The sequence below is a fragment of the Myxocyprinus asiaticus genome, chromosome 21, assembly GCF_019703515.2.
Source record: "Myxocyprinus asiaticus isolate MX2 ecotype Aquarium Trade chromosome 21, UBuf_Myxa_2, whole genome shotgun sequence".
Classification (NCBI taxonomy): Eukaryota; Metazoa; Chordata; class Actinopteri; order Cypriniformes; family Catostomidae; genus Myxocyprinus; species Myxocyprinus asiaticus.
The window spans coordinates 10796806-10810530 of record NC_059364.1 but is presented as its reverse complement, the minus strand read 5'-3'; the positions used below and the strand labels follow the sequence as shown (position 1 = coordinate 10810530).

Here is a 13725-nt window from a genome sequence, read left to right as displayed (position 1 = left end):
GCAGAGGATTTTAGACCCAACTCATGAAAAGGTTAATTAGTTAAATTCATTTATTACATTTTAGTGAAATAGACTGGCATTCGATCAACGTAATGTTTTCTCTCATATGTTTAAACGTAGTTTCTCAAATGAGAACATGTTTGACATAAATGAAACTCAGTAGACATTGGTGGTTTATAGTTATTTCATATTTCACATAATTTTGTGCAGGTTATATATTTATTTTAATATTTGTGGTAACACTTTACAATAAGGTTCCATTCGTTAACATTAGTTAATGCATTAGGTATCATGAACAAACAATTAACAATATATTTTACATCGTTTATTTATTTTTTTGTAAATGTTTGTTAATAAAAATACTATTGTTCATTGCTAGTTCATGTTAGTTCATAGTGCTTTAATGGTAACAAATGCAACTTTTGATTTTAAAAATGTATTACTATATGTTAAAATTAAAATTAACTAAGATTAATAAATGCAGTAAAAGTATAGTTCATTGTTAGTTCATATTAACTCATGTTGTTAACTAATGTTAACAAATGGAACCTTACTGTAAAATGTTACCATATTTTTTTTTATCATCAAATAGTGTGTCAGAAAGCTTATTGACGTGAGGTAATGTTACACCAGAGAGCTGTTGTATATGCAGGGTTGGGGAGTAACGGAATACATGTAACGGGATTACGTATTTAAAATACAAAATATAAGTAACTGTATTCCACTACAGTTACAATTTAAATCATTGGTAATTAGAATACAGTTACATTCAAAAAGTATTTTGATTACTGAAGAGATTACTTTGCATTTTATTGTCATTTGTTTCATTTAATATTTAGTCCTTTCAGATGGAAAAATGTATACATATAAATGATGCGACCCAAAGTGCATTTGAACAGCGGTGAAACGCTTTCTTATGATGTGTTACATTCATACGAGCAGACAGAGAAGTAAGTTTGGAGCAGAAGAAATAGAAATAAACCTTGTGCAAATTGTCAGCTTTACGCTGAGCTAAAATGCTATTTCTAGCCATTTTACGTTACCAGGCACGATCATATTTTTTTATCAAGAAAATTCACGTTAGATCATAATTTCTTTTTTTCTAGTAAGACCTTTGATATTAGGGCAAAAATCATATTCTTGATAATAATTTTTGTATTGTTTTCCTGTAAAAATATCTAAAAATCCTTAAAACAAGATCAATTTTAATTATCTTGTTTTAGAAACAACACTGCATAAGATATTTAGGTTTTTCAGAGAATGTATTTTTAACATGTGTTTCTTGTCTTACTGTACTGGCAGAGTTTTTATAGTCAAAACAAGTGAAAAAATCTACCAGTGCTGAAGAAGTAATCCAAAGGACTTAGAATACGTTACTGACCTTGAGTAATCTAACGGAATACGTTACAAATTACATTTTACAGCATGTATTCTGTAATCTGTAGTGGAATACATTTCAAAAGTAACCCTCCCAACCCTGTGTATATGCATGTAAATTAACTCACCACCCTTATAGTTAATGTCCCACTCTCCCTGTCTCACGCTGCCAAATATGAATCCCTTTTATACAGTGATTTTCAACACAAGAAGCACACACCAGCATCAGCCCTTCTACACACATACACATACACAAACCTCCCTTTACGTCAGCCATGTTGTACTTTCCTGTTCTCCTGAACTTCCTCTGTTGCCATAGATACAGACACAGTGGGCTCAATATCTCCCGGCAATTTGCCTTTGTAAAGGGCAGTGTGCACTCAGGATTTCAGCTGAGGCTGTGTGCCACCCCCTCCACTTCCTCTGCTGCCCAGCTCTTCAGGCAAACCCACACGCATACAGATATAGTACATTTGGTACTTAAAGATACAAGTCAAATATTCCCACTCAGGTTAGGAGCTTTGGTGTGGGTATACTGTATATGCTTATGTGCTTTTACATTTCTGACTGCACATTGTTCTTCTTTGTGATGCTATTTATATGAGACATTTTGATGCTGTATGAAGTATGGGCATATATACATTTTTATATATTGCTATTTTTTCTGGGTTGTTCCTAAAGCTCATCTTGAAGAGCATGGTTCTTACAATGCCAAGGTCATGGGTTTTGATTCCCAGGGAACACACAAACTGATAAAATGTATATTTTATATGAACTACATGTTGCTTTGGATAAAATCACCTGGCTAATGCATACATGCAATGTATATTGTTGGTGCTTGTCCTTCTGTTGTTGTGTTTAGCAATTATCCAAACTATATTCACTGATGTTTGTGCCTCTGAAAATGTAATGGTAAGATTAACTCCAGTTGTAAGTATTTTGAAGCAATAGAGCACAATTCGACAGAATGCTAAGTGTTTATGTAAAGATAAGTGTGACATTTTAGTTGCAAAGTCTTAGATATGTAGGAGTCATGGCCTAGATAGTAGCACGCAAACATACCATATGTTCTGACATATTTAGCCGGAGTGCTTGTGTAGTCAAAATAAGTTGTGTCATCCCATTTTCCCTTCTTCCCCCCATAATTTCCTGGCCTTTCTTCACTGAATTATCAATTAAAAATGTTGATGTCACTAATGGACCCTTTTCACAGACTGTGATGACATGTTTCTGCCCTATTACGGAGCTTAAATCTAGTAAACATTTTTATATTTAAAATGTTTGAACTATTTAGTGTATTTTTATTTAACATTATTCTTTGTTATATTACCTCTGCATTAAAAAAAATATTGTCAACTGCTGCTTTTGGGTTTCAAATACAGCTGCTGAGATAGTGACAGTAAATTTGGCATCTTTCTCTCTTCTGATTCTGTAGTCCATAGTTCTCTATTTTTTCCTCATTTGGAAAGTCGTGGAAACACAATAGTTGATTTTTTCTTTTTTTTTATTTTACTGTTAGAGCAAATAGGAATGCAAAAATAACATTTGCTGTGGTCTCCCATTCACAGCTATAGAAGTTTACACCGCAAGAGTTTACTTGGGCATTCCAAACCCAGAAATGTGAATAGGGTCCATTGTATGGATACTGCAAAATGTCCCCCTCAATCAAAATGTTGACTTATCACAGCTCTAACATGTTGGTGGCGCACAATGAAGAGATACAGTGGTGTTAGTAATGACTCTCTTCAGGCTTTTCACCTAAGAAATAACACAAACTGAGGAAGTGACAGAAAGAAAAGTCCAAAGGGCCATAGTGTCCTTGTCTGGAAGTCATGGAACGGTCCATGCAGGACTGGTCCAGATTTACAAGACCAGGAGGCCACTTGGCTGAGAAGAACCCTGGCTGTGAACTACAAACTGATTCTCAAGGACATTGAGTCCATTGAAGCTGAGGAAGAGACACAGTAGTGGTTTTATGGCAGCGTGGAGAGCTCGTCAGCATCAGGTGTGCCCTATCACATGTTGCCAGCTGTGATCTATTTTCACTGCACTTGTTTTGGCCACACCAGGTGCAGCAGACGGAATCCTTCATTATGTTTCCTCCAGCTTGTCTCTGGCTCCTGCCACTGAACATCATGCCGGCCATGCCTTCACCACCAACCTTGGAAGTAGGTTGATGCTCCCAACTATCTTTCCATGCCACGAGTATCCAGATTCTCCCTCTGGCCTTGGTTAGTGGTGCAGGGTCACTGGATGGTGGGTGGATTCCTCTCCAGGCTTGGGTGATGTTTTCTACATTTAACACGTTTTACCCAAGGAGATGATGCTCCTGGATCAACATTCCTATTGACCTATCAGATCTTGAAAAGACCAATTTATTCCAGCATGCTTGTTTGGTGCAGCAAAAACGTTTGTCTTTTTCGAATTAAGCTGATTGAACAAGGGAGGCTTGCAGGTCAAGCTAGTTAAGACAACTGATAGGGACATCAACATACCAGAATCCCATGCTGACGACCTACATCCAAAACACAATACATGCTGGAGACCAACAATGGACTTTTTAAAAATAATTTTAGGGATAGGTTATAGATTAGGGCAAGGCTTAGGGTTGCATTCTTATCAGCCTTTTTAAGGGTTAAGTTTAGGGTCAGGAGTAGAGGTAGATTTATGGTTAGGGCTAGGGCTACAATTAGATCATAGGATGTTAATCTAAGAACATTTCCTAATTGGGTAAATCATGTCATGCCACACCTTAAATGATTCCCTAGGGGTAGTGGCACCCTCTCCTCCCTTTTTGGTTGTCCCAACTGTTTTGTTTCCAACTCATCCTGTCCACAATTATAGCAAAGAGAAAGATGCAGTTGAGTTACCAATTAAATGCCTCAAAAAGGACAGGGAACTGGTGGTGGGAGGTCCAGGGTGACAATTGTACGAGAAGGTGTTTTGGTCCATCACATGCAAATTTTATCTAAAATTATGTCTACCAAATTCAGCATGGAAGATGCTCATTCAGTGAGAAGGGTAGTAATATTTTGTGATTTCTGTGCTGAAGGCCTCTCCTACTCTCTGCTTGCTTGCTATTGGTGACAAAGTGTGGAGAATATCTGGAGCACATATGTTCTAACCTCTAGATTTTCTAGATTTGGTATGAGAAGCATGGGATGATGAAAAGCATGTTCTTTGTATGAAACTGTTGTTTTTCATCCTGAATCAAAGCAATACAGCCTTTGGTTTCTCTTCTCTCACATGCCCTTGCTTTTCATCAAATCAACAGAAGAAGAAACAATGAACTTTTTCATTTTTAAAATCTTGGTGGATTCAGTTAATCTCAGTTTACATTTCTTGTGATTTTTATTTTTTTCAAGTGAATTTGATTACATTTCACTCAAAGCCTGGGTCAGGCAGAGCTCTTTTCACTCTGCCACCGAAACAGTGCAAGATTACTGTTTAGACTGATTTTGTTTTTACTTGAAAGTTTCAAGTTTTATAGTAGATATTAACCAGAATTTTATTCTCTCTCTCTCTCTCTCTCTCTCTCTATGTTGAATGGACAGGGCATATGCACGATGACAACAGCATTTCTGCACTTCTTTTTCCTGGCTTCTTTTTGCTGGGTTTTGACAGAAGCTTGGCAGTCCTACATGGCCGTGACTGGGAAAGTTCGAACCAGGCTCATCCGGAAACGGTTCCTCTGCCTAGGATGGGGTGAGTGCTTGGATCTCCATTACATATCTCTGCATCTCTCTCTCTCTCTCTCTCTCTCTCTCTCTTTTTCCCCCTCTATATCTGCTCTATCATCTAGTTCATATTTATTTCTCAAATGTGGACAATGCGAGTTAGCTTGTGACATTTTTAAATAATGTCAAGTATGTTCCATACCTTCCAAGGGCTTCTTATACCTGACCACTTTACACACACATCAAATTGATTACAGAAGAGCTAACACTCATCCCTCCAGTTACCTAGCAACAAATAAGGCGCTCTCTATCCATCATTGCAGTGTTTTGCTGTGCACTGAGGAAAAGACTAGACAGGAGAAGACTGACAAGGACAGACATATGAACCATTTATTAGTTTGGGTATTTGAAAACATGCATTCATTAAAAATTATTAATATCTGTGTGATGTTTCTTTAATTAGTGGTATGCCCCAGTGCAGTTTTGTATTATACAGGATTCACATTTTAGATCTTAGTGTTGTATTATAATCATAAGTTGTTTGTGTTTTGTATCTCGCCGTGGAATTCATAGCAATGCCTGCAATCAAATTAACTTGTTGCTCCCTCTTTTGTATCAGTCTGTGACTCGATTTCCATAACAGCGGTTGCTAAGCAGTGAATATGAGGAGACAAAAAGAATAAATTAGTGGACACCAGCAGCCACCATTGGGTTCATTACACCACTGTCTGCATCTAGCAAGAAATGACATAGCAATATGGGACCATATGTGTAAAGTATTAAACCAACAGTTTACCTAAAATGTAAATTTTGCCATCAATTCTCACCCTCCTGTTGTTACAAAGCTGTATGACTTTATTTCTTCCAGTGGAGCACAAAAGGAGATGTTAGGCAGAATGACAGCCTCAGTCACCATTTACTTTCATTGTATGGGGAAAAAAAAGGTGCATTGAAAGTGAATAGTGAATGAAACTAAAACATCCTGCCTGACTTCTCCTTTTGTGTTCTACAGAAGCAAGAAAGTCATATGCCAGCAGCCATATCACCCTGCAGCTCTTGCCTGGTTGCCCCCTAAAGCTGAGCAGGGTTGAGCCTGGTCAGTACCTGAATGGGAGACCTCCTGGGGGAAAACCAAGGTTGCTGCTGGAAGTGGTATTAGGGAGGCCAGCAGGGGGTGCTCACCCTGCAGTCTGTGTGGGTCCTAATGTCCCAGTATAGTGACAGGGACACTATACTGTAACAAAAAAAGCACTGTCCTTTGGATGAGATGTTAAACTGAGGTCTTGACTCTCTGTGGTCATTAAAAATCCCAGGGCATGTCTTGTAAATAATAGGGGTATAACCCTGGTGTCCTGCCAAATTCCCCCCATTGGCCCCTATCTATCATGGCCTCCTAATAATCTCCATCCCTGAATTGGCTACATCACTCTACTCTCCTCTACACCAATAGCTAGTGTGTGGAGGGTGTTCTGGTGCACTATGGCTGCTGTTGCATCATCCAGGTGGATGCTGCACACTGGTGGTGGGTGAGGAGATTCCCCTATTTTATGTAAAGTGCTTTGAGTGCCTAGAAAAGCACTATATAAATGTAAGGAATGATTATTATTATATGGGTTTGAAACAACATGAGGGTGAGTAAATGATTTTCCTGTGAAATTCTAAAGGAGTTATTATAATGAAAAAATCGACTTATTTCCATAACACAAAAAGCATGGTGATCACTTATTAAGTTCAGTTACAACTTTAAAAAAAAAAAAAAAAAATAGTAGGGCGGGATTTTAACATGGGTCCCCCTGCTATTCAAAAACTCTATCAATGGACTATCATTCTTTTGTAAGGAACAGCTACATTTTTAAAAAGCCTTTCTTTTTTCCCCCTCTGGTCATGTCTTATCTCGCTGAGGGCACAAAAGTGAGCTAGTGCTGCAGATAATGCCCCCTTAAATAAAATTCGAGCATGATGCCCCTGGCTGAGCCCCTTAATTAAATGTAACTCCAAATCAACTGCCATTCAGGTCATAGAAACATAAGAAGGACATGGGAAGAAATGACACCTCTCAAGAGAATGGTGAAATTGCTTTGCCTTGTGGTAAAAAGAGGCATGGCACATTGAGATGTTACCCCATTGTTCTTTATATCTGGTAAACTACAGTCTACCAAAGTGACATAGCTTGTGTTTGTTCAGCTAAACTATAAATCAGCAAGCATAGTTTGTATGTCTGAGGAAACAGTTATATCAGAAAGGGCAGTTTCCAGGTCAAATGAATTAATCCTTCTCAGATTTTTCTCCCATCCAGATACTAAATGCGACCTTTGAGGGTGGAACAGCGATGCTGTGTGCACTGCGGTGTGCTTTCTGATTGGTAGAGGATGAAATTGCTGGGCAGCTAGGGGCAGAACTTTAGTTAGATTCAACAAATGGGAGGTGGGACCGCCAGGCCCCTCGCTGGTTGTTCTGACAATCTGATTGCATCAATAAATTCAGCCACCAGAGGGAGAGAGGGACGATGTTAATATTCAGATCACAGGACAGTGGCAGGGACAGAAAGAGCCCTTTCATTAAGGCAGTCCTACTTGAGGCCAGCAAAGACAAGAGACAGAAAAATAGAGAGAGGGAGGATTAGAAAGATACGCAGATATGACATTATACTTTAGCCTTACAATCAGTATGTGTTCATTCCCTAAGACTTATTATATTGCTTCAGCCTTTCGATTCAAAGCAGGTGTGACATAGTGGTTTAAAGTGTAAAACTCCAGGGATTCTCATTGGTTTGTTTGCCTGCTCGTGTGTCACAAGCAATTTAGAAGTTGAAAAAGATTCTAACTTTCCTAATTTGAAAATCCAATGTGCTTCTACAGTTCTGCAGACAGTATATTTTGAAGCTAATTGGTTCTTGCTAAGGCAATTACTGTTACTATTACTACAGCAGATTCTTAGGGTTATGGATTTTAACAAATCCCTATTCCTAAGTATTAAACTTTGGCACCTAATTTGTTCCGCACCGATGTGCTATGGACACGATATAACCTTATATCATACTGCTTATTGAGGAAAGTTGTGCTATTACTTTTCTAAGCGATCAAACAAAGATTTTCCCTGGCAGGTGATAAAACAGACAAAAAATCTCATAGACTTGTAGGGATTTGAGGGATTTAAGCCAGGCACAAGAATATCGTAGAGACTTGGGGGTGGGCTCTTTTGACTTGGGCCAGTATGCAGTCACCCAAAACACCCTAGCAACCACCTAGCAATGCCCTAGCATACAGCCAGAACTAGCTGTCATGATAACATATAGTTTTTTTATGGACTAGCACTACTTACATTTTCTTCAGAAAATATAAAAGTCTAGTTTCTTTTTTATTCTTAACCTTAGACAGAAAGTCCTGTAATTACATGGCTTGTGAATGTCTCAAGCTTTGAAGAATTACCCAGTATTTGGTCTTTAATCATTTGCATTTGTCTTTTTAAGGATTACCCGCCTTGGTTGTCGCTATATCAATGGGATTCACGAAAGCTAAAGGATACGGGACACCCCAATAGTAAGACACTATTTTCTTTTCACTGTTTTTCCTCTTTTCTCAAAAGACCCAACACAGCACATGAAAACCCTTCCAATTAAAACATTGGCAAGAAAGACAGGAGAATCTGCATGAAGTAAAGTAGCAAGCCAAGGGAATGCAACAGTCCACCCAAGTTTTCTCTTGAGGATACCTGGAAATAAACAGTGTTATTAAGATCTTGTCAGAGTTCTTTTTCCACACTAAAAGTCTCTCATGTAGAACCATGGCATATGGCTACAGATCCCCAGACACCCAAGGACGATATGACTGTGTACTGCTGTGCTCCATTAAGTCGATGCCGGATGTTAAATTGTATGCAAGATTTGCTGATATTTGTGTTGCTGTTGTTTTTGTGTGTGTGTGTGTGTGTGTGTTTGCAGCTGTTGGCTATCTCTGGAAGGCGGTCTTCTCTATGCATTTGTGGGGCCTGCTGCTGCAGTTGTGCTGGTAATTATACAGTTTGTTTATTTACAGTTATTTGCCAGTCTTAACTACACACACCAGTGCCTTATGGTGTTTTATTCAATTTACTGGACTAGTCTGGCATGCAAAATTTGAAATGGAAAAACAAGATCCAAAAGTTTGTTTCTTGACTGAATTAAGCTCTAATACTGGCAGGTCACATGGTGAACAGGATTTAAAAAACAGTTGCAAATTAAAAAAGTATATTTATATCGATCAGCATACTCTTAAATACTAGCATCATGTGAAATACTCAAATTCAGTAAAAATCACTGTACTTTAATCTATGCAGGGAAAGATTTTAGCTAAAAAGGCAGTTATTACAATAAACTGTGCTGGAAATGTTTTGTAAATGTACTGCACATGGTTATTTAATAAAATGCATTTTTCTACATTGTTTTGTGAGAATTTGTGTCTGTCTTGTATACGGGGTAGAAGAGAGGTCTTTTGCAGTTTGATGAGATTAGGTTCTGACTTTCTCTGTGTGTCCAGGTTAACATGGTGATTGGTATTCTGGTATTTAATAAACTGGTTTCGAGAGATGGGATCCTGGAGAAGAAGCTAAAACATAGAGCAGGGTAAGTGCCAACTTACTCAACCACACAAACACATGCACAAAAACGGAAAATGTAAAACTTCAAAAGGTCTGATCCAAATCCTAGTGAGCTGCCTAGCTAGAAAGCATTTTAAAGGAATAGAGTTTCTTTCTTCATCAAAACAGAATTTAAGACTTTTAGGATTTCATTTCAGGCCTCCTCCTCTAAACATCTCTGTGATGTGCGCTCATGAGGGATGACGTAAGCTTGTTGGTAAGGTCACGCGTCACGTGGAGGAGGAGTCAGGAAGCGTGTCATTGTTTACATTGTTTTTATTATTATTATTATTATTATTTGGAAATGATTTTTAATTTTATTTTATGTTGTTTTGAAATTGTTTTGGACTGTTTTGGTTTGTGAACGGCACTTGGTCTGTGTTCTGTGCAAGTTTCTATTGTAAATAATGACGCGCTTCCTGCCTCCTCCTCCACGTGACGCATGACCTTACCAACGAGCTTACATCATCCCTCTCATGAGCGCACATCACAGAGATGTTTAGAGGAGGAGGCCTGAAATGAAATCCTAAAAGTCTTAAATTCTGTTTTGATGAAGAAAGAAAACTCAGATACATCTTGGATAGCCTGAGGGTGTGTAAATTATCAGCAAATTTTCATTTTTGGGTGAACTATTCGTTTAAGTAGGGTGACCAGATTCCTGCTTGTGGAAAACTGGACAGACTCCTCCCAGTAAAAATGAAATTGACGCATCCTTACCTAGGCGCAGATCAATGCAAAGTAGAGGGTGCATCCGCATCTGTAACTGTTGTCACCTTGAACATTTTTGCTCGCAGATATTTTTCTCAGTCTGCGCTTGTCTTTCAAGAGTTTTTTTATAAATGCAGAGCAGTCCAGACCAAAATTAAGATGTTTGAAAAACATTGCCTTCATGACTGTCGAGATTTATCCCGTGTCCGTGCTGCGTTCATTAATGAGAACACACGCTCCACAGATGCAGATGTCCCAGGCAGGCATAAAACAAACTCCACGACCTTGGCTAAGACTCCGAAGTTGATGGTCTTGCTCTCCAGCTCACGAAAAACATCTGTCCATCTCTCAGACACGGCCGTCTTGTTCATATTCCACTCAGTGATGCAACAACTGACAATGTTTCTCGTGCAAGCCCACTCATCAAAGAGCGTGATTTTGTCAATCAAACTGAGAGCGGGGATTCTGGGGTAGAAGCGTTCGAGGCTGCTCTGAATGTCTTTCCACTCCTAGATGTCTCTCAGTAGGGCCCACTCAAGTTTTTCTGTGTTCTCTAATGAGCGGCTCCAATTTTGGAGGTAATCAACCGATGCTGAATAAAAGTTTCTGACTGCACAAAATAAATCATCCGCTCGCACTGTCACCAGCTTCAACCAGGGCATCCAACTGCTTTTTAATGTCAGAGGGTATGAATGATTCCTCCAGTCTGGCCAGTAAGACTTTTCTCAGGTCATGAATGTGCAAACCTATGGCCTTCACTTGCGTGCACCTTGTCAGATTCAGAATTTTGCTTCACAAAAAAATCACTAACATTTGTTGTGGCACACAAAGTATCCACATGCTTTTTTGTATGAACATGCTGCGCGATGTCGGTGCGGCCTCCATGGGCGATGGAAAAGCAGGCTCCACAAATCTCACACCTCACTTTACTAGGCTTTGTCTGTGACTCTTTTTTTCGAAATGTAAACTCTTTTTGAAGATCCTCATTAAATATACATGTACGCCTCCTTGACATTTTTAGCCGCAATTTCATCTGTGTGCTCTTTCAGACTGACTCTTCAATCAGTTCACTAACTAGACGTCTATTGATAGGGGACTGTGATTGGATAGTTTAATCCAATCATGTACTTCAAATAACATGGTGTGATTTTATTGGTTTTACAAGCCGTATCCTTGGCTACCTTTGATTAGAATACTCACATGACTGAGAAATCTGCATAGGCAAAAGATACATTTTTAGGAGAGGGGAAATATTGGACAAAACACCCGTTTTCTTTTTCTTTTCTTTTTTTTTTTTTCAGAATGAGTCGGGACACTAGAAAAAGTGCTTAAATACGGGACTTTCCCAGGAAAAACGGGACATCTGGCCACCCTAATTTTAAGGAATCATAGAAATGACACACTTCACCATTTATAATGGCAGGGAAAGCATCCACCATCTTTGCTTTGGTACAATCAGACCACCGTGTAAATACCTGACAGCACTTATCCCGTATCTGATAATAAACCTAATCTTATTGGACAGTTTAAAGGGATAGTTCACCCAAAAATGTTAATTCTGCCATCATTTACTCACTCTCATTTTAAACCCACATGGTTTTCTTTTTTTTCTGTGAAACACAAAAGGAGATGTTTGGCAGAATGTTAGCATTAGTCACCACCATTTACTTTCATTATATTGAAAAAAGATGCAACGAGAATTGCAAAGTGAATGGTGACTGAGACTTACATACTGCCTAACATCACCTTATTAGTTCCAGGGAAAAAAATAAAAAATAAAAAAATCATACAGATTTGGAATAACATGAGGGTGAGTAAATGTTGATAAAATGAGTACTTTTTGGGTGTAGTATCCCTTTAATACTAGAGGACAGCAATCAACATTTTCTTTGTGTTGTCTGGTTATTTGTTCTGCAGGCAGATGAGTGAGCCCCACACAGGATTAACTTTAAAATGTGCCAAATGTGGTGTAGTTTCAACTACTGCTTTATCAGCAACAACAGCCAGCAACGCCATGTAAGTGTCTACCGATGGCTCAGCAAATCGATATTATGCTGGATGCGAGGAAGTGTGTGTGAGTTTATATGTGTGTCCTTCCCCTTGCCTTGGGGAAGGAGATCTGTGAAGGTGTAAACGAACAGCTGGCTCTCATTCTCTGTCTGTAATGTTCAAACACTCTATTGGTTGTTGTGGGCTTTCAGACTCATTTGTGTGCTGATGGCAATTTATGGCAATTTGAACATGATATATCTGGTATGAAACTGGCAAACCAAGTACATTTTCTTTTTAAACAGTAGAGTTTCAGAAGTGAAAATCCCATTCATTTTCTCCATAGAAAGATTATTTTGAACAATATTATATAAACCTTTCAAGACAGACCTAGCATAAGCTCCATGTTTGTTACTGTAAGTAATGGCGTGGTTTTGTTAAGCAAAAATCATGTTTAATAGCTAAATTCCCAAAAATGCATTAATCCTGACGAAATATGCACAATCAGAGGAGTCGCTGTTACCGTGGAAACAGAAATTGCACTAAAAGAGCCCAGCAGTGATCACCCACTTCCGTAATGCACTTTGAATGATGTAAAGGTCTTCCAACAACAAATTATATGTGAATATTTTGCAATAAACTTCAAAACTTCAATAAACGCCTACTTTATATTTTTAGTCAATGACTTGTAGTCAAGAGTTTCATATTGTACCTTTCTTTTTGATTCACTTACATCATTCGCAATGCTTACTGTAATAGGATGAGTAGTGCATTCCTTAATTAAATAATCTAAGACTGTCAAATAATTTTTTTGCTTCAAATTAAAGGTTGTTTTGTTGTAATTCATTTCAGAGCTGGTTGGTTTATTCAAGGCTTAGAACTCTTTATTGAATAATTGTTTTGAAATAAATACGATCCAAAAACAACAAAAAAAAGTGTGCGATGTTGTGCTGTACTGTGCTTTTTTGTTGTTCATTTCACACTCACATCTCTCTTTCTCTCTCTCTCTCTCTCTCTCTCTCTCTCTCTCTCTCTCCCTCTCTCCCAGGGCCTCCCTGTGGAGTTCCTGTGTTGTCCTCCCTCTTTTAGCTCTCACCTGGATGTCTGCAGTGCTGGCCATGACGGACAAACGTTCAATATTATTCCAGATCCTCTTTGCCATTTTTGATTCCCTCCAAGGCTTTGTCATTGTCATGGTCCATTGTATCCTCAGAAGAGAGGTATGCTGGAATCATTCTAATCACTTCTCCTCTTCTCCAGCATTTCAGTAGACTAATATATTTGATTCCCGGGCCCAGTTTGTTTTCAGTCTTTGCCCAGTTTTACTCTTAACATAAAAAATTAGCATAACATAAAATTA

At 38.5% G+C, this 13725-nt stretch overlaps 1 protein-coding gene across 5 annotated transcripts in view; it reads left to right on the top strand.

The window, feature by feature from the left end:
* Nucleotides 1–13725, top strand: part of LOC127412420 (adhesion G protein-coupled receptor B3-like) — a 252987-nt gene that overhangs the window by 225395 nt on the left and 13867 nt on the right. For 4 of the 5 annotated variants that reach the window (XM_051648751.1, XM_051648749.1, XM_051648753.1 and 1 more), the window contains 6 exons: nucleotides 4932–5082; nucleotides 8524–8593; nucleotides 8995–9061; nucleotides 9569–9654; nucleotides 12294–12392; nucleotides 13414–13585. In XM_051648751.1, coding sequence (XP_051504711.1) covers nucleotides 4932–5082; nucleotides 8524–8593; nucleotides 8995–9061; nucleotides 9569–9654; nucleotides 12294–12392; nucleotides 13414–13585 — 645 coding nt within the window. The remainder of the gene's footprint in view (nucleotides 1–4931; nucleotides 5083–8523; nucleotides 8594–8994; nucleotides 9062–9568; nucleotides 9655–12293; nucleotides 12393–13413; nucleotides 13586–13725) is intronic. The other variant, XM_051648750.1, reaches the window with a different exon arrangement.